We start from the raw sequence: 19681 nt of genomic DNA, 5'->3' as shown, positions 1-19681 counted from the left end.
GGAGCAAAACAGCATCACACACAGAAACCAGCAGCATGAACCAGAACCAGAACCAGAACCAGAACCAGCCCCCCCCCCTCACCGTGTCCACCCCTCCCAGCAGCAGCTCCGTGAGGCTGATGTAGACCTCGGCTCTGGTCAGCGTGCCAGAGGACAGCAGGTAGGCCAGGTACATGCCCCCTTCCGGCTCGCCGCTGCACACCTGAGCTTCAATCTCAGCGATCCTCCTGTCGACGAGGGACCGAGCTGCCGTAGGAAAACACAGAACTCTTTACTGACTTGTGTTTGAACCCCGCGCTGCATCCGCTCCTCCGTCGGTCCTTCTCTTGTCATACCTACGTCATAGAGGTCGTCCCAGGCCTGAACGAAGCGCCTCCAGAAGGGGAGGACGCGGCGGCTCCAGCGGGGGAGGAGGAGCACGGTCTCGGACAGCGTCAGCATCTCATTGACGGCGGTGATGAAGCGCAGCGTGTCCGGGGGAATGTCCTCCTGCAGGCAGCCCAACCTGGTCTCAAACAAGATGGAGGAGATACCTGCAGGAGGTCAAACCAATCACAACCCGTTCCCCAGAAGTCAAGCTTTCTGAAGAACAAACCCCCCCACCTTCAAAGCCAAACTTGTGGAGCTCAGAAGCCATATCTGAGACGGTGACCTGGTCCTGGCTGAGACTTCGGAGGAACTCGACGCGGCGCAGCAGATCTCCGATCACCTGGTGGATGATGGGGGCGTAGGCCGACACCTCGTGCAGCTTCAGCATCTTGGGGTTCAGGGCCCTGCGGATCCGGTACCACTCCGGTCCCGTGCTGGAAAGTTAAAGAGCGTCTTCAGATTTCACACTAGAGGGGAACATCTTTCCTTTCAGATGGAAGCTCATCTGTCTCCACTCACTCCACATGCAGCCCGTAGGCCTGTCCTCTCAGGTCCCGGTACTCCTTCCAGTGAGGCAGCTCGGCTCTGGACGGGTAGCGGCCCTCCTGCTGGATCACCTGAGCTATGAGCTCCGGAGACGCCACGTTCACGATGTCAAACGGGCCGAACCTGGAGCGCCAGATGGGCCCGTAAAGGCTCCTCTGCACACCCTAAAAGAACTCAGAGTGCTGATTCAGTTTAAAGTAACCGAGTACTTTCAGTGAGTATCAATGAACGAGGAAACACAGCGGTGACTCAGCTCCAGAGATGTTATTCATTTAGAAATAACTTGTTCACTTCTTATTCCCACTTTTACACATATAAATATTCTCAATACTTCTTCCACATCTGTAACTTTCCTGCAGCATTTAGTAAATACTAACACGTGACAGAAGCATGTATCATGTCAACATGCATCTCTGACCAGTCTGTGCAATTACAAGTTGACTTATTTGAATGTCTTAATTTCTTTGCTGGTTTTTGTTTTATATTTTTGTACATTTGTATTTTGTTGTAACACAGTTACTGTATCTGCAAAGTTTTCTGTTGAAGTTTCTGTGAAAATATTACAAATACTACAAATTAATGGAGTCAATACTGCACAAACACTGTGACATTCTAGGCTAATACACTAATGACACTAAACTACTGTTACTTCAATACGACGTGTATATAATAGAACAGTTCACTCACGTGCTGTTATCTAATCTCCATAATGAAGATTATAAACTCTAATAAACATCCAACTCGCTTTTTAAAGCTGCTGGTGTTCTTATAAGTGAAGTAAATCACATTACACGTGACTACAAACAGAGAAATAAGCTTTAAATGAAGAATAACTTTGTTTTTTGTACCTGCAGTAAGTGGCTCTTGTCCGCATATCCTTTGACGAACAACCAGTACAGAGTGGTGCACAGACTGGGTCCGGGCAGGTCGTCGATGCTCTTCAGCTTCCCCGGCTCAGCGGCCGCCTGGACGGTCATGTTTCTTCTGTCAGCAGAGGCCCGGTGGCGCAGCTCCGTACCGGCCTGTACCGCCGGCAGAGCCCGGGCGCAGCGCGCAGAGAGCCGGAGAGCTCGGGCTGCAGCCGCCGAGGAACCCATGATGGAATGTGTAAAAATAATTCAGGAATGATGCCTTCAGTGTTTCATGTCTCTCCCAAGTCAGGTCATGTTGATGCTTTTTCCAATATCGTTGGAATGCTTTTGTTTCTGTCAGCGTGGAGACTTTTATTTTTGGCAGAATGTAGAGTACTTCCCCCCTGCGGGAGGTTTCCGGTAGTCCGGGAACAGGATTTGTTAACCAATCATTGTAGAATGCGAGTGATTGAATACAAGATAACTATAACATAGAACATAAAGCCAATATTATACTTCATTTTTATGTATTGAATCATATTAAAATGAACACATTAAAAACATTAATTAAACAACAGAATGCACTTTGTAAACGTGTTTGTCAAATACAAATCGTGTAACGTTTGATTAAAAAAGCTCATTAAAGTAGTGGTCGGAGTGTCACTGCAGTTTATGGATTATTGTACAGAACCGGACAAAACTAAACATGCAAATAAACTCACATGGGAGCCCTCTGGTGGTCAAGTGCGTAATTACATTCCTTGAGCTTTTATTTTGAATGATTCAACCAGAAGTATTGATTGTATGCAATTTGTCCAGCTTGATAATAACACCATTGTAGTTATTAACTGTGGCCACTAGAGGGCGTTAAAAGTCATGATCTAAATCTAATATTACTTTGATATACACTTGCTGACTATCTTCCGGTGAAGACATTAAAATGAAAAGTTTCAGAATAAAATAATATTTTGTTCATCTCTGGGTCATAAAGTTATATGAAAGCGTAACAAATAAGAGAATACGAGTACATAAAAACACTCACAAAAAAGTGAAATAAATATCTTTTTATTGTTTTTCCATCGTCATAATTGTTGTAATTATGAACACAGAGCTGTCGCAATACTCCAGAATTTTGCCAAAAAACAGCAACTATTCAACGGCACCGCTGCGTCTCTCAAGACCCAACCATGCATAAAATCTCCCATTTAAAAAAAAAGTAAAATAAAAAATATATATTAAAAAATTATGCGTACCACTGATATACAGATCTGATATAAACAGGCGTATTGGTCACAAACCAATTAGAATTATAAACATGGCTTCTTTAACAATACACAGAGACCAAACTTGTGGGATATATGTGGACTTTGCTTATTTAAAAAAGGTACATTTTCATTTTATACATTTGTACATTATTTCTCATTATTTTTTATTTTTTTAAATCATCATTTGAATGTTCTCCCCTCCTACAGTCAGAATGCTCAAGGCATTTTGGGCGCAGTGTCCAAATAGCACAAATTGCAGTAAATGCATGTCTACACACACAAGACAGACACACACAAAACAGACAGAGACACACAGACACAGACACACACACACACACACACACACACACAGGAGTGGCAGCAGTGGCTTTAGACACTAAAGAGTGTACAGGTGTATCTCGGCATTTGCAGGTGACAAATACTGTTACTGAGGAGTTAATCCTTGGTGGTGAACGAGGCCATCTGACGGTAAAGAGACGTTACATTCTTGTATTGAGTTCTCTCTCTCTCTCTCACTCACTCTCTCACACACACACACTATAACACTTGTTTAAAAATAAAAAAATAGTCTTTAAAATGTGCAAAGAAAAGGTCGCTGAACGGAGCCGACGAGGAATCGTGAGAAAGCGTCAGTGAATCAAAGATAGTGCAGAACGGTTGTGCGTCTCGAGGTCTACCAGTGCTGACGGCCTTCACAACAGCTCACTGCCAGCCGCCTCAAACGCAACACAACCACCAATGTTTGCAAAACGAACGGTCTCTCTCTTCCCTCGCTTCTTTTGGACACGGTCGGTTCTGGAGACGCAGAGATTGAGTTTGTTTCTGTGGATCAACCGGCCGATCACAGCTGCTGAAGTCAAACTAGTTCCTTCAGAGAAAGCTTGATGAGCAACAATATCTTCCTCCTGCTGTTAAAAAGGTGCAATCAGTGAAATGTCTCCTTACTACCATCTAGTGGCCGCTGTGAGCAACTATAACAACAAACGCAGAATTCACTTGATCAGGAAATTAAAGAGAAAATCATCCCTAGAACGTTTGCTGGTAAACATTAGAAGTAGATGAGCAAGGTTAGATCAAAGTATTATTATTAGAGACTCTGTTCTCCTTGAATTACATCGTACCAAACCACTTCGCTCTTTACAGGAGATGTGTTTAACATTATTACAGAATTAAAGTGTTACCGAGTACCAGAAACAGAAAAGCATTATTCATCGTACCACAGTGTTCATGTTCCACTAAACACCCGACAGCTCAGCAGCACACCGACTACGGTGGTTAGAACAACGGAAACAATCAAACAGCTAACGAGCAAATAAAACGTCTTTCTCTGTGCAGACGCACTGCGGTTAATCTGTGCCGGTAAACAGTGACTGACTGCACCTTTAATGAGGTCAGATTTTGCCTTTGAATCCTATTGTTTCTTTCATTAAACGTGAAGCTGCGACCGACACTTAAACACACCGAGACTCATCACCTCCGTTTGATAATAATAATCAAATGTTTGGGGATTCAGCAGCCTGAACAAATATTAAAGGCATTTTAAAACTAAACGAGCAAAGAGCGGAGCAGAACTCAGTGTTACTGATCATGTTGAAGAGCACGTAATGAATCACATTGAATAGTCTTTAATGTGCTCGTAGGCGTTCTGTTAACGGACGTTCTGGAAGCTCAGGAGGAAACAGAGAGAGAGAGCGAGAGCGAGAGAGACATGTCGAATGGAGTGTTTGTGGTTCGGCTAAAGTGACGAGTTCACATCTGATTTGGCAAAAACAAAGAAAAGAAGCTGCGATGCTGTAAACGTCTTCCAGTGTGAAGTCTGATCTGAGGAGCGTCTCTGCAGCGATGGACACATACGTTACCTGTGAGCGTAGCGGCTCATCCTCCACGTTTGTCTAGTCTGAAATATAAGCCGACCTCAGCGTCATGCAGCCGGACCTCCGGCCAATCAGCTGTGAGCTTCTCGCCTCTCTCCTGCTTCAAGTAATGGAGTCATGACAAGAGATCAATCTGATCCGAGTACGAAGAGACGTCATCTCTCCTCCAGGAGTCCTCTTCCAGAACGTTACGGCTGAACGGAGATCTGCGGGGTTGACGGTGCAAAGGCAGTTTATCCGGGAGGCAAAAGAAAACTGAGAAACCTTGTGGCGAAGAACTCAGGACTCAGTCCTACACCAAGTTCAACAAACAGAAAAGGCACATGGCGAAGAACAAAGATGGAGGCAGGTCGACAGTAAAGCAGAGAGACAGAGACGGAGAGGAAGAGGACGCGGGATGAGGGAGTGTTCTCTGCACTAGTTTCGTCGATAGCAGCGGGCCCAGGTCGGCACCATCCCTCTGGGTTTTGGCAGGAGACTACATTCTGGGGTCGGGTCAGCGAGATGGGGGTCCAGGCATCATCTCCTGCAGGTCCACGACACCGACACCATCCCGCTCCAACGCGTGAAGAGAGGAACCGTACAAACATAAAAAAGGAGAAAGTGCTCCGCCCCTCCTTGGTTGAGAAATTAAGGTGCAACTTGCGGAGAAAAATAAAATGTAAATTCATGTCCTCTATGGCGGTCTCATACAAACAGAGACGGGAGGAGCTTGTACGCACCCCACCACCTGTCCACACACCCCGCCTTCTTTCAGCCGGTTCCTCCTGGTCCATATAGTTCCAGCATGGAGGGGGAGGGGGAGAAGTCAGAGGCCAGGACGCCCCACCGGGTAAGGCCGAATCAGGTAGGCGGGGGTTAAAGATTCAGGCTAATGTACAAAGATGTGCCTCAGTAGCTCGTCGGCAGACGGACGCTGCTTAGTCTCTACAAAGATCCGCTTGAGGAAGTCTCGGCAGTGGTCCGACACGTGGGCCGGCAGCACAGGGTTGGTGGGCTGGGTGGCGATCTTAAAGATGGCCGCCATGGCCTCAAACTCTGCCCACGGGGGTCGCTGAGTCAGCATCTCCACTACGGTGCAGCCGACGCTCCTAAAGGAGGAAAAACACATTAGAACCAGAACACGAGGACCAAATGTGCCATTCAAGCACAGACCAGCTCCCCTTCAGGACTTAAAGTGTTATTTTATGAAACTGCCATTACAAGGTTGGTTATCTTTGTAATTTATGTTTTCTTTGCAATGGCAGCTCTGAATTTGGAGTCGAGCTCAAAAGAGCAGGACTTATGCGAGGTCTCACCAGATGTCGGCCTTCCTGCCGTACCCCTCTCCACTGATCACTTCTGGGCTCATCCAGTAGGGGGTGCCGGTCACCGACATGATGCCCGTTCCTGACAGACAGATGGTCTGCAGTCGCCGACTGGCCCCGAAGTCTCCCAGCTTCACGTTACCCACCGAGTCCCGAAGGATGTTGGCCCCTGAACAAGGAAGAGAGAGAGTCACCCGGCTGCATCTTCCCGATGTCGGATAACACGAAGTGTCCCCCTCACCTTTAATGTCTCTGTGGACGATCATGTTGCTGTGCAGGTAGGAAACCCCCTCCAGGATCTGCCGGGTGTAGCGGCGCGTCACGTTTTCCGTTAGCGCTCCGTACGACTTCAGCTGGTCCTTAATGGAGCCCTTCAACCACCAAACCACAGAAACATCAGCAGGTAGGAGACCATTTATTGCCACATTAAGTCCAAATTTAAAGGTAAACTCACGCCGGGCATGTACTCCATGAAGATGGAGAGCGTTCGCTCCATCGTGTCCCGCAGGCAGCCGTAGTACTGGACGATCCGCTCGTGACACAAATTCTTTAAGAGCTGGATTTCACACTCTAAAGCGCTCACCTCCTAAACGACCGGGAAGAAAGAGAACGTTCATCTTTTCCTGTTTGTTAACCTTCCATACATGCTTTCTATTTGATCATGAACATTCCTACGTCTCTCACCTTGCTGGTCTCCGGACTCTCTGGGTCAAACTGGACCTGTTTGACCGCCAGTTCCCGTCCAGTGTCGGCATCATAACAGAGGAAAACCCGTCCGAAGGCGCCTTGACCCAGGAGCTTTCCCAGCCGCCAGTTTGTTGGGGCGCGAGGAGCTGAAATAAAAACATCAGATAACAAGCCGAGACACTTTGTGCACCGGTGTGTTCCGACACATGAAATCAACATGCGACTCACAGCGGCTGGGCGGGCTGATGTCCATTACAGACAGCGTGGGAGCGGTCGGGTTGGGTTCGATGTCGCTGCCCCTCCGCGGCCTCCTGGCGGGCCCCGGGGCCTCCTCCAGGTCGGGAGTGAAAACACTGCTGCCGCTGCTGGTGCTGGGGGACTGCTCCGTCGGGCTGAAGCTAACCGGCGAGCGGAAGCCGTGAACCTGCGTTCGCCGAGCACGAGGGAAGGTCTTCCTCCCTGAGTAGAAGAAGAGGAGCAGAGGAAGAGGAGCAGAGGAAGAGGAGCAGAGGAAGAGGACAGCCAGGGTTATAAACAGAGTCTGGCTCATGCAGCCGTAGTGAAAGTAAATTCTTTATATCTTACTTATTCAGGCAAATAACCCACCATCACTGTAATCCTGAAGACCGAAGGGAATGCCGTATCTCCGAGGGTACGTCCCACCTTTCCCCGACTTCTCAAACACTGGGACGTCGTACTCTAGAGACGAAGAGGAGGGAGATGAAGATCCAGGAAAAATACAATCACACCCAGCAGCTACTTGATGGAATTAAACATGCATAAGGTATTAAAATGTTCTCAGAACTCTCAAACATTCACCTGGAAAGTCCTGGTGGTTGTCTGGGTAGCTCTGTGCTCGGGGCATCCTGGACTTGGGATAGTCGCTGCACAGCACGACAACAACAGAAAGTAGATTAGTAGAGTTTACTTGAGACGTGGTGTGCACACAAAAGCAGGCATAGCGTGCGACGGTGTAAATAAAGTGCTGAGGCCCTGACCTGTCCGGAGGGCTGTCTAAAGAAGGACAACTTCCAGACGCAGAGTTTTCTGGACTGCTCATAGACAGCGGGTCCAGCATCTGGAGAACAGAAACTCACATAATATGACTGTAAATATGAAGAGGATGTGATGTCAGTGCGTGGTTCTGACCCTACCTGGTCCATGCTCTCAGGGATGAACTCCCCCTCGCTGTTGATGCTGGTGAAGGAGCCGTTCCTCGCCACCTGCTGCAGCGCGTCGGGAATGTAACCGGGAGGAGGGGAGCTGCGGTCTGTCGAATGGGAGCCTGAGATGATTGTAGAGTAAATATTATTATTAATGTCTACTTGTGTGAAATAGTCAGGAGGTGCATCAGAGTGATGCAGCATTTATTTTGAGTTTGCTTCACGTCTGTGAATTTCTATTTAGCTTAAGTGTGACCAGGAGACATTACTCACCGATCAAAGCCAGCATACTCTTCTGGTCGGCGACTCTGAACCTCGTGTTGTCCAGCTCCTCGTGGGACCGCAAGAGGTCCATATTGGAGGAAGAGTTCTGGAGAAACAGAGACGTCTGGAGACTTAACTTCTTGTTTTGTACCTCGGTATCAGTTTCACATTGCATGCTACGATAGTCTAAAAGAAACACGGCTTCAGAGGTCAAATTAACGGCATGCACGTTTTGCTGAAGCTTACTTACTTACTTACACAGTGAAGCTAGTCTGGGAGCTGCTCACCTGAGAGGAGATCTGGAGCACCAGGAGGATCTTCAGGCTCTTCATGTGAACACTGCGATCCAGCAGCTCCACGGCCTTGTCCAGGTCGTCCTGAGTGGTCAGCGGAATCACCAACTGCAAGAAGAAAACAATAGTTTTATATGTCATTCAATACAACGCCTCCGTCACGTTTCAGTTCACATGCACGTGAAACGTCTTCACGACACCTGTGAAGGCTTCAGACCTCATTGTTGGTGTAGTGAAGGTCCATCGTCTGACCGAAAGCCACTTTAGCTTTCGCCTTCAGGTCGTCCAGCTTGACAGGTCGAGGGAACTGTAAGATTCTACAGAGAAGAAGAACGGTCAGAGGTCAGAGCTTTCAGCATCGACAACAATAAAGTGGTGAAACTGGTCCTCACCTCTTCTCCCCTTTGAACTCGAACTTCACTCTGACATCGTTCTGTAGGAAAGACATCATATCAGATGAATGAACAGAGACGTGAGAACACATTTTATTGCCTCTTGTTTTTCTAAGAAGCAAAGGACAAGAGGCTCTGGCTCCCTAATGTTCAGGGCCATCACCGGCACTTTGTGATCTTTGGCTGACATTCTTGGCGAGCGTCTGAGGAAGCGGTTACCTGGTTCTTCGGCGAGGAGGCTTTGGGTTTGCCCAGGTCCGACAGGAACATGGCAGGACGGCTAGAGCGGTGCAGTTCGGCCAGGTCCTGCATGATCGAGTTCAGCGCCTCCTGCTCATCTGATGACGACGAGATTTCAGTTTAGGATTTGATGTAAACATTACTTTTGCAGGACTGCACAATATTATCTGTAGGACTCTTATTTCAAGACGTAAAAAATATTTAAAATCCTCTTTTGTTGTCTTTCAAACCAGCAGTAAGAACAAGTAATAGACACATTATTCAGCAGAAAATACATTTCTTGGGTTGAAGGTTTGATGAAAGACGAAGCTAGCTGGCTCACACACACACGCACGTACCCATCATCATGGCACTGCGATTGACCCAGGAGGCCAGGAAAGAGGATTCTACCATCAAAGGGATTCCTTTCTCCTGCAACAGCAAAAGGACAATTTACATCTTGACAGCTGATCGAGCCACAAGTCAGAGCCTGAAGCTGCTGAGTGATCAGCTGATCTGTGAACAGTGGAGGTAAACATAATCATCACGAGTTGTCATAATATTTAATGTGTTATTAGTGTGAAGTTAACGTGCAACACTACAGACAGAATGTATTAATCTACAGTCTGATGTTAACATGTAACACTACAGACATAATGTATTAATCTACAGACAGAAGACTGACATCCACTTGATGACAGTGAGCTATGACACCACTTAACATATTTATAAAACGAATACCTTCCTATGCAAACCTCTGGTGGCTAGCTGGCTAGCTAGTGAGCGAACACCACCAGTCCCAGCAAAGTTAATACCAACAACACAGCCACTATTACGGCCTCCTGTGGTAGATAATTATCGTTAGCATTGAGTCAACTTGCTAGCCCCGCATGCTAACATTGACTAACAAGCTAAGTGGCTAATGCTAGCCGAGAGATCCTCGCAGAGAGCTAGCTGTCAGGCCAGGGAAGTTGTCAAGCTAATGCTAGCTAGCCGCACTAGCTATTCAAGGCTCGACCGTAAAAAGCAACAATTAAACGACCTAATGAACGGTCTGGAGCGAACAGCTTCATCTTCATCATCTTCATCATCTCACCTGGTGGTCGGTTGGATGCGTGTTCACGTCCTCATCCACAGGGCCGGTGACAGGAGCCCCGCGGAGAGCCGCTAAAGGAAGCAGAAGTTTGTCCTAACTTCACTCGAGTCTGGGCCACTACGACGAGGCCCAGACGGCTGTGTCAGTTTTAGCCCGCTGGGTATATCTCCAGGCAGATAAAGGACAAGATAACGGTTTATCCTACAAAGTATCTCCGTGTCTGGGAGGTAACAGAAAAAGCAAAGTTAACCGACACTTTACAACCTGGGTGACGGTAGCTTCGCTCGCTGTTGTCGCTCGGTTGCGTTAAGCTAACAGGTGTTAATGAACAAATGGACACCGGAAGTGTACATATTTTGCTGACAAAATAAAATCACAAATGTCTCACGTAGGGAAAACGCATAGCTACGTATTTCGTCCTTTATGTTGAAAACACTTAACCAGATATCTTATTTTTTATTGTTGTGTACTTGACAGGTCTTAACCCCCAACAAAAACACAACCTGTGACGTCAGAGACATGTAATAATAATAATTTTAAATAGTTTTTATACATGTTTACAGGCTGGCTTTTATGTAATGTCGTCACTTTTCTGTTTTATTTCTGTTTTATTTTTATTTGTTGATTTTACTTAATTATTTTACTAAATAAATATATATATATATATATATATATAATTTTATTTATTTATTATTTTATTTGTATGTAGATTTCTGTTATTGTTATTATTGTCTTGTTTTTGCTGTTTTGTCTGTAAATTCTGTTTTTAAGGTGCTATACAAATTATTATTATTATTATTATATTCTTTGCTATCACAGTGCACATGGCCAATCAGAACATTTGCCCCTAAAAAATGGCAAAGTTTCCAATATTAAACCCTATTACTATGTAATAAAAACATCACGTCCAGTGATCCACACTCCGTGCCAGTTGGTGACGGTAATGCGCCAATTCTAACCCTTGTTTGCCAACCGCCAGTAAACCTCAAAAAAAGAAGTAGAAGAAGAAGAGAATTCTCACAACATCAAGCTAAGAGCTGCGATTGAAAGCTAGCGTTAGCTGCATCTATTGTCACTCATTTTAACAGCATACACAGAGAGAAAACATGTCAGATACGGTAAGATATTAACTTTAGAGAGTCTTTATTGTTCATACTCTGCTTTAAATTTAAAAAGTGACAAATGATAGTGTCTGTGTGTGGCTGGTACCTCGTCTCTGGTTAAATAGCATGCTAACTGATAGCTCGTGTAGCTTCAGGCCCAGAGCTACATGCTTAAATAGCAGTTTAGCTCTGCGGCTTAGTTTCAAAGTTCAGCTATAAAACAATAAGCGAAACCAGAATTATGAGGCCGAACCATTCCCATATCTAATAACAGTGTTGTATCAGCGACAGTAAGCCTTCGGGCCTATTTGTAATGTGTGTGGCGTTTAACTGTTTTAACTGTTTATTTGTTGTTGTTTTTTAAGGAGACAAAACCATCCAGCCAAGACGGGGGGGACAAGAAGGATGGAGAGTACATCAAACTAAAAGTGATCGGTCAGGTGTGTATGAACGCAGGGATGATGGATGTGTCTCATTGATCATAACACAGGAGTATTAAACACTGAACACAAGTTGTTGATGTGCTATTGTGTAATCAGTGTAGTGTGTAGGCTCTGGTTACTGCTCTATAAATGACTGTGGAGGTACGATCTGCGGAATGTTTGCACTTATTTTAACTTAAACGTATTAGCTACAAGTTTTGCTTTGGAGAAGTTCATCTTGAACAGGTGTTAAGCTGTGTGATGTATCCACAAGTCTAAAACTATATTATTTAAACTCTATCATTTCCTGTAAGTGATTTGGTTTCATTCAGGTGTCGCTTTCTTTGGACTTCTTCCAGTAATGTTGTTATTTTGCAACAACAGAAAGCTGTCACGCTGCTTCTCATAATCATGTTCTCTCTCTGCCCACAGGACAGCAGCGAAATCCACTTTAAGGTTAAAATGACGACACATCTGAAGAAGCTGAAGGAGTCTTACAGCCAGAGACAGGTCTTTGGTCTTTCTAAGTTACTTCTAACTAGATTTTGAGTCTGGGCATTCACAGGCTAACTTTTTGTTTTAAAGATGTCAGATCAGCTCCAACAGCACCAGAGGCCATTATCTCAGATTGGTGTTGTGTTGTTTCTTAAAGGGTGTTCCAGCAAGCACGCTACGGTTTCTGTTTGAAGGACAGAGAATCGCAGACAACCAAACTCCAAAAGAGGTAAACCTGTCTCTCCTGACTTCAGCATCCCTTCAGATAAAAATGTACTTTGTTATCCTGTTAAAAATGATATTGTTTAATTCACATGGTTGTGTCTAACCGATTTTGCAAAGAGAAGCTGAGTATGTGTTATTTTCTCAAGACTGCTAGACATTCTTCAGAAAATCGAAAGTTCAGAGAACAGTCTCTGAACTTTCTATAGATCCAGGTGGACGTGTGTTTCTTTTATGACATACTAGTTAGTTATGTAGACATTTACTTCCTGTTTTTAATCATTCATTCATTCTTGGAATGATTAACTGCAATCATGACTTCCATGTCTTACATGACTTGCATGTCTTTCCAATATGTGTCTCTGCTGTTTGTCCATGGTAGCTGGGGATGGAGGACGAGGACGTCATCGAGGTCTATCAAGAACAGACTGGTGGACTTTGGCACGATTAAACCTCCTGCATTTATTTTTTCTTATTTTGTATTTTATTTTGTATGTATGTACGTATTTCTGTTCAGTTTCAAACCATCTGGATCAAAAGCGACTCTTATCAGGGCTTCCATGTTTGAGGAAAGTTGAACAGACGAGGAAAAGGACAGCGGGTCTAATATTTCCTTTTTTGCCTTCTAGAATTCAGCAATTGCTCCGCACGCTGTTTTGGAAATGATTGTAATAACCGATCAAGTTTAAATAGTTCAATTCAAATGTGAGAATCTCAAGATGTGGCGTCCTGTGTTGTTACGCTGTGTCACTTGGTTTGGCACCATCTTCTTCTTTACAGGACATTGATAAACAATGCACTCCTCTTCATTTCTGACTCAAAGCTAGATGTCAAAGATCCAGTCGGGCAGTTCAATCCACACATCTTCTGGACAACATTCAGGGCATTCGTAGACGTTCTTACCAGAGAGTCACGACACATATTATGTGCTGATATACAGCTGGATTAGCAGTTCGTCAACATTTGTTTCGGCATGTTTTGCATTTACAGCCTCTGTGCTGTTTCAGAGGAACTGCCCCCGTCATAAAATTGTAAAAAGATGATAATAATTGACCCGATGCGGTAACATTTGAGAGTTCCAAAACACATTTTAAATGATATTTGTGCTTTACTTGTATATGTTGTATTCAGTATTGGAGTGCGTTTGATTGATATGCCACATGTATCTGCAGTCTTCTTTTATTTATATTAGAGGGGTTGGTTCTGTAGCGATATATCTAAATATATACCCGATATGGAAACATTTTTGCTCGCTGACAGTCATGCGGTGTTTAAACTCAGTTTGTTTAAAGAAAAATCTTTCAAATAGTCATCTACGAACAGTGACATGTTATTATGTGGTGTCAGTGCTTGTTTTTTAAGCTTTTCTTTGTGTTTTTTGGAAAGAAAGTCTCACTCTGTGTGCTGTATGAAGTTCCTCAAGAAGGTTAGGATCACGAGCAGCCCCAAACTGACCAACGATCCTCATCACAAACACTCAAACAGCCAGCGTGTGATGGTTGAACCACAGCTCTGGGACATCTATCTGTTCACTCAATACGAAGTCATGTCAGCTGCCTCTACTGCCACGCATTATGTTTTTCAGCATCCAGAAACAAAGCTTCTTTCAAAGGAATGATCCTTTTCTAAATGAAGTCGAGCATTGGTTATACTCGATTCTTGTCATTTCTCAGAGGTGTCCTTCAAAGTAAAAGATTATCTCAACCCGACCGACTGTTCATCATCTTTCCTTTGGTGCGTCGGTGAACAGGAAGGGCTGTGATTTGAGCCATAACGCTGATCCCAGTGAGGCGAAGGGACTGTTCATCGTCAGAGGAGCATTGATACAGATGGTTTGAAATTCTGGAGATGAGTTTGTTGCTTTTTTTGAATAAAATATTTAAGAAAATACTGCTGAGTGCTTTTATTCTTAGTACTCATTGAAGGAATGTAAAAGTGTCCGAATCCAACAGCTTCAGATTCTAGTTAATTCAATTAAACGGTGCAGTTTGTGCCCACATACATTATGCTTTCATTTACTTGAAATCAGGAAGCAACTCATACTTCAGTTTCAGTATGAGTTCAGTCAGTATGGTGAGGTTAATGCAACCTGCCCCAAGTTAATCAGTTAATCTCTTTTTATATCAGTTAAAACAGCTGGTATTCTATTACCATAAATATATATATTGAATTACTTAGATCAACAGCCATATAAACACATTTTTACATTTATTCATGTCATGTATCTCAGCTATACTGTTCTTAACATATTAGCATTTAAAATAACAGCACTGCAGCTTTACGCTGAGAAAGATTAAATTAGCATTTTGTGAGAGCGATGTATATTGTTCTATAGATCCACATCATACCGAAACAAACAAGCAAAAACAAATAGTGAGCAACTTGTACATTTTAATGTCATCTGATTAAGTGTGTTTACTGTCATTCAACTCATCCTCCTCCAGAGTACAACATTAGACGAATCACTGTAAACAATTAATGAGCTGAATAAATAAAATCAGGTGTAATGCATGTTGGAAACCAGAAGCTGATTTACTTTTCTTTCTTCAGTTCAATCTCATTTTGCAAATGAGAGTATTTTGAAGTCGTCATTGGGATTAGTTTCCTCTGTGAGTTCATGAGGTTTAAACATCCAAACAGACGGATCACAAGTGTTCGTGAGACTCAAACGCCGGGTTGTCTTCCCCGCCGGCCCCCCTGCTGTCAGTCACTGATTGTGCAGGTAATGACGAGTCCAGGTGCCGCGACCTCACTGGTAACCTGTACGTACAGAAAATAATCCCAGAGACAACCATGAGGACTGTCCCCACCATCCCGACCCAGATGCCGCACCCCACATGTTGAGAATCTGGAGCCTGGGGCATTTTAAACTCAGGGGGGAACGTGATGGTCTGATTGGTCACTACTGAGCTCAGGTTCCACAGGAGAGGTATGATGGACATCACGGCCGCCGACAGGCACAGAGCGCCGGTGGTGAAGAACGCCGAGCGGATTGGGGAGCTCTTCTCCATCCCAAAATAAACGTTCCTCAAGGCGTAAACACCGCAAGCGTTCCCACTAAGCCCCACCAGCAGAGACAGGAGCATGAGAACCTGACCCGCCACGATCTCCGGCGGCGTGAAGGCCTCAGTCAGACTGATGTACCTGCAGTGCATGATCCTAAAGCCAGGGGTCACATGGGTGTGGCTGTTGAAGCAGGCCCGCCAGATGCCCACCCAGGCCACTCCGGAGGTGATGACCTCCCTGTCAGAAACCAGCCAAACCCTCCACTGGATGAGTCCAAGCGCCACGGCGGTGAGCGTCCAGCCGACGCAGCTCAGCCCGAGGGCGCCGAGCTGGGCATGGCCAGTGTGAGCCAGGTAGGTCATAGCAGTGGAGCCACGACAGAACGTCAGGTAACCAAGGAAGTCCTGCTCAAACTGGGCATCATGAAGAGATCAAATCCAGGGGGAAGGTTCAGAATCACACGTATCCAGCAAGGGAGGCCTTTCTCTGTGGCTGCAGCTCTTCCTCCTCTTTCACTCCCTCTCAACCCTGCAGGTCCTCTGATGCTCCTTTGTCACCTGGGTTACCTGGCAAACGAGCACCTGCAGCTCCCTCTGAGAGGACGCAAACACAAACACAGGTGTTCACGTTGAAGGCAAAACATCTCAGAAAATATGTATCTTCTTCTCAAACTATTGTGCATCGTTGTATGAAACAAACCACATTAAAAATATATTTAACATGTAATATGATAATCTGACAAGCTGAGTGTGGAGCCCTGAAGTATCATGATCGTTGGTGTCATGAGAACAATAAAGCTTTAAAGCTTCCCAGTTGACTATCACACTAATTCTCTTCTGTTAAGTAAATCTAAAAATCAAATTTCACACAAAATCTCTCCCCAAAAATGGATGATTCAGGAACACTTCTATTGTGGTTGATTTGAATGTTAACCAAATATGTCTGTTACACTGCAGAATGTCCATGTTTGTTCATCACCTTCTGTTGTTTGATTTTCATAAGTATGAGCTGTTGAATAACCAAATAAATGTACGAGATCCATTGTCTCCTCTGGTTTTTATGCATCGGCTAATTTCTTTCTGTCTGCTCATGTGCAATAATTATTGAATACTACAGTCCTTTATTTATATTTGACATAGTCCTTTATTTATATTTGACATAGTCCTGTATTTATATTTGACATAGTCCTGTATTTATATTTAACATAGTCCTTCATTTATATTTAACAAAGTCCTTTATTTATATTTAACATAGTCCTGTATTTATATTTAACATAGTCCTGTATTTATATTTAACATAGTCCTGTATTTATATTTAACATAGTACTTTATTTATATTTAACATAGTCCTTTATTTATATTTAACATAGTCCTGTATTTATATTTAACAAAGTCCTTTATTTATATTTAACATAGTCCTGTATTTATATTTAACATAGTCCTGTACTTATATTTAACAGTCCTTTATTTATATTTAACATAGTCCTGTATTTATATTTAACATAGTCCTTTATTTATATTTAACATAGTCCTGTATTTATATTTGACATAGTCCTTTATTTATATTTAACATAGTCCTGTATTTATATTTGACATAGTCCTTTATTTATATTTAACATAGTCCTGTATTTATATTTTTTTCTGACATTCCTATAAGAACTGTAATGTACAGATTTCCCTGCGAGTCTGAAACGGTTTATTTTGTACATGCACCGATACATTTTAATTATCAAACTGATTATAATGAAAGCAGCATGAGAAGAAGTTTAAATAAAATCACCAAATATGGAATAAGGAATAATAAAACAAAATAAATGATAACTCTGACACTTATGCTGAGTATATTATTGATATTTTAAAGATTAAAGCATTTCAGGTAACTTCAATTACAGCCTGGAAGTCAAACGGTTCATCTTGTCACGTACCTGAGTGCTGTTCAGTTGAGCTGAGCCTCACACGCAGCAGCACACTTCCTCCTCTTGCGACCAATAACCTAGATACAGTTTCCCGTCATGTTGTGAAACTGCAAATGATTGACAGAACATACGCTCTGATGGAGAGGCAGGGTGTCACTGTCACTGGAATCTAGTTTCATATTCTTCACTTTATTTTTATTGCACATTTTACAATTTCACCTGGTGTATCGATAAGTGCTCAGGCATCCAAAACTAGAATAATGTTTTGTTCTTCCTGTTGAGGGCCATTTGCAGATTTGAAATAATGTGATTTGTTGTAGAAATGTACTGATGATCTAGTTCCAAAGAGAGTAAAATGAATGTTGTTAACAAAATGTGTTTAAAGATCAACAAAGAAGTTTGTTTGTTTGTAGAAAGTATAATTTAATGGGTGAGCAGGTCCTCTTGTAGGCTTGTGTTTGACGATATAATGTAATATATTACTAAATTAGTATTTGCTTTTAAAGTTCAGGTTAATTCGTAAATGGGAAGGTAACAACAGAATAAAATATGATACATTAGTTTGAAAAAGCAATAAAACTGCATCATTTTCACATAATCTGTAAGGCACCAACAGTCCAGTGAAATAAAATATCACTGGATGATGATGCCAGAATTCTTCCCCTGTGTGTGCTTGTGCAGCAAAGAAAAACAAAATATCAAAATAACTTCTACATGTAATTAACATAAATTTTGCGTAACTCAAATCCTAACACACGGCTTCACGCGGTTATTCTAGTTCAGTGTCCATCCCCCATAACTAAAAGGTGAAGTCATCGTTTGTGATAAAAGTGCATTAAAACATTGTGTGGTGAAGGTGGAGTCTGAAAGAAAGCCAGACATGTTTACTGGTCCTTATTCCCACACGCTATACTCCAAATTAAACTCCTGATCCTTCACCCAATAGGGCTGGAAAAAGTCCCAGCGTGTCGTAAAAGTGTAAGAGGACGTTGAGCAATAGATTCAAATACGTCATCGAGATCTTCTGCGTCTGTATTTCACATGATTATGAAAGACTGTATACAAGCTGACAGTTAAAGAGATCCTGAGACAAACGTTAATCAATAAATGTGTACGTATTTAAGAGGAAATCAAAGTTCAAGTGTGTGCTTGTGATCTCCTCGTTTTGTCAGAAAGTGAAGACATTTCCCTGAAGTGCATTCCTGCTGGTCTGGTATCAGATCTGGGAATAATCGTGGCATCTCTCTCCACTCCCACCTGCCCAATTAAAGCAAACACTATAAACTCTATGTTTGGCTGTTTCAAAGGTTGCAACTGGACCATAAACCGAATCATTGGTTTGTTCTTCAAATATGTAACGAGTTCAAGACGGGACAGAAAAGCCACGAGCATGTTCGCACCCACGACTCACCGAAAGTTAAAACCTGTTTTTTACTTTGCTTCTCCGTATCTTAGCGTAGCATAAAACACTGGACGCAGTCTCATCTGGAAGGAACTACTCTTTCCAACAAGCCCAAAGCTGTCTTCACTTGTTTCAGTGCTTTCTAAAATCCACTTTCATTTTCTTGATTCTCGGGCAGATAGTGTCTAAGACTGGCACAAACCTGGCACTTCTTTAATAAGGTAATCTATTTACAACTAAAACAAATAGGTGGGGGGAATCTGTAAAGTCAGCACTGTCAAGAGCAGATAAGTGTAAAAAGGCGCTGCACGGAAGCCATGCTGTAAAAAAAGAAAAGGACACAAAAGCCACGAGGTGAGTGTGGAGGGGTCTGCTGCTGCAGGTGTGTCTGATTAGAGGGGGTCTGCTGCTGCAGGTGTGTCTGATTAGAGGGGGTCTGCTGCTGCAGGTGTGTCTGATTAACGCTGATTACCTCCGACAGGCCTGGAGACAGAAAACACAGCGAAAGGCTGACTTATCTTCTGATGAAATGATTTAAAATTTAAATATTCTTACTGCATTGTCCTTACCTTAAGAGACATAATTACAGAACAAAGATCTCTGAGCTTTATCATTTTATTGCTTTGTAGGTGAAAGTGTGCACTGCATACATGTGGTGTGTGTGCCGTACACAGCGCCCACTTCAGTCCATGAGGTTCACAGTGGTGGGAAGCTACAGCAGGCACGTCTTCAAATAAATATACAAGAGTCAAACCAGAGAGTAAAGTGCTAACTGTTAGATGAACCTCCA

General features: G+C 43.5%; 4 protein-coding genes across 5 annotated transcripts in view; 1 reads left to right on the top strand and 3 right to left on the bottom strand.

Moving 5' to 3' along the window:
• Nucleotides 1-2152, bottom strand: part of cyp27a2 (cytochrome P450 family 27 subfamily A member 2) — a 5094-nt gene extending 2942 nt beyond the window's left edge. The window contains exons 1-5 of the mRNA XM_031851886.1: nt 1764-2152; nt 889-1079; nt 604-803; nt 336-533; nt 83-246 (exon numbers count right to left, since the gene is read on the bottom strand). Coding sequence (XP_031707746.1) covers nt 83-246; nt 336-533; nt 604-803; nt 889-1079; nt 1764-2012 — 1002 coding nt within the window. The 5' untranslated portion in view covers nt 2013-2152. The remainder of the gene's footprint in view (nt 1-82; nt 247-335; nt 534-603; nt 804-888; nt 1080-1763) is intronic.
• Nucleotides 2153-2815: 663 nt separating this feature from the next.
• Nucleotides 2816-10636, bottom strand: map3k2 (mitogen-activated protein kinase kinase kinase 2). 2 transcript variants are annotated; one of them, XM_031851885.1, is made up of 17 exons: nt 10327-10636; nt 9590-9662; nt 9231-9349; nt 9012-9052; nt 8837-8936; nt 8614-8727; nt 8336-8432; nt 8054-8184; nt 7898-7977; nt 7719-7783; nt 7506-7598; nt 7128-7358; nt 6897-7045; nt 6667-6798; nt 6454-6583; nt 6204-6381; nt 2816-5996 (listed from the first exon to the last, which is right to left on the bottom strand). In XM_031851885.1, the coding sequence occupies exons 2-17, from the start codon at nt 9642-9644 to the stop codon at nt 5777-5779; spliced, it is 1935 nt and encodes a 644-aa protein (XP_031707745.1). In that variant the 5' UTR covers nt 9645-9662; nt 10327-10636; the 3' UTR covers nt 2816-5776. The 2 variants fall into 2 exon arrangements, with proteins under 2 accessions (XP_031707745.1, XP_031707744.1); XM_031851884.1 differs by having other exon boundaries at nt 6204-6583.
• Nucleotides 10637-11338: 702 nt separating this feature from the next.
• Nucleotides 11339-14458, top strand: sumo1 (small ubiquitin like modifier 1). Its single transcript, XM_031851682.1, has 5 exons — nt 11339-11444; nt 11795-11869; nt 12284-12361; nt 12504-12575; nt 12951-14458. Exons 1-5 carry the CDS (start codon nt 11433-11435, stop codon nt 13017-13019), a joined length of 306 nt encoding a protein of 101 aa, XP_031707542.1. The 5' UTR covers nt 11339-11432; the 3' UTR covers nt 13020-14458.
• Nucleotides 14346-17549, bottom strand: LOC116385915 (claudin-34-like). The gene is made up of 2 exons (XM_031851681.1): nt 17499-17549; nt 14346-16167 (listed from the first exon to the last, which is right to left on the bottom strand). The coding sequence occupies exon 2, from the start codon at nt 15934-15936 to the stop codon at nt 15214-15216; it is 723 nt and encodes a 240-aa protein (XP_031707541.1). The 5' UTR covers nt 15937-16167; nt 17499-17549; the 3' UTR covers nt 14346-15213.
• Between the last annotated feature and the right edge of the window lie 2132 nt (nt 17550-19681).

This window comes from Anarrhichthys ocellatus, unplaced genomic scaffold (genome assembly GCF_004355925.1).
Source record: "Anarrhichthys ocellatus isolate YVR2014 unplaced genomic scaffold, GSC_Weel_1.0 scaffold12, whole genome shotgun sequence".
Taxonomy (NCBI): domain Eukaryota; kingdom Metazoa; phylum Chordata; class Actinopteri; order Perciformes; family Anarhichadidae; genus Anarrhichthys; species Anarrhichthys ocellatus.
Note: the sequence above shows the minus strand (reverse complement) of the source record. Positions and strands in the feature narration are given on the sequence as shown.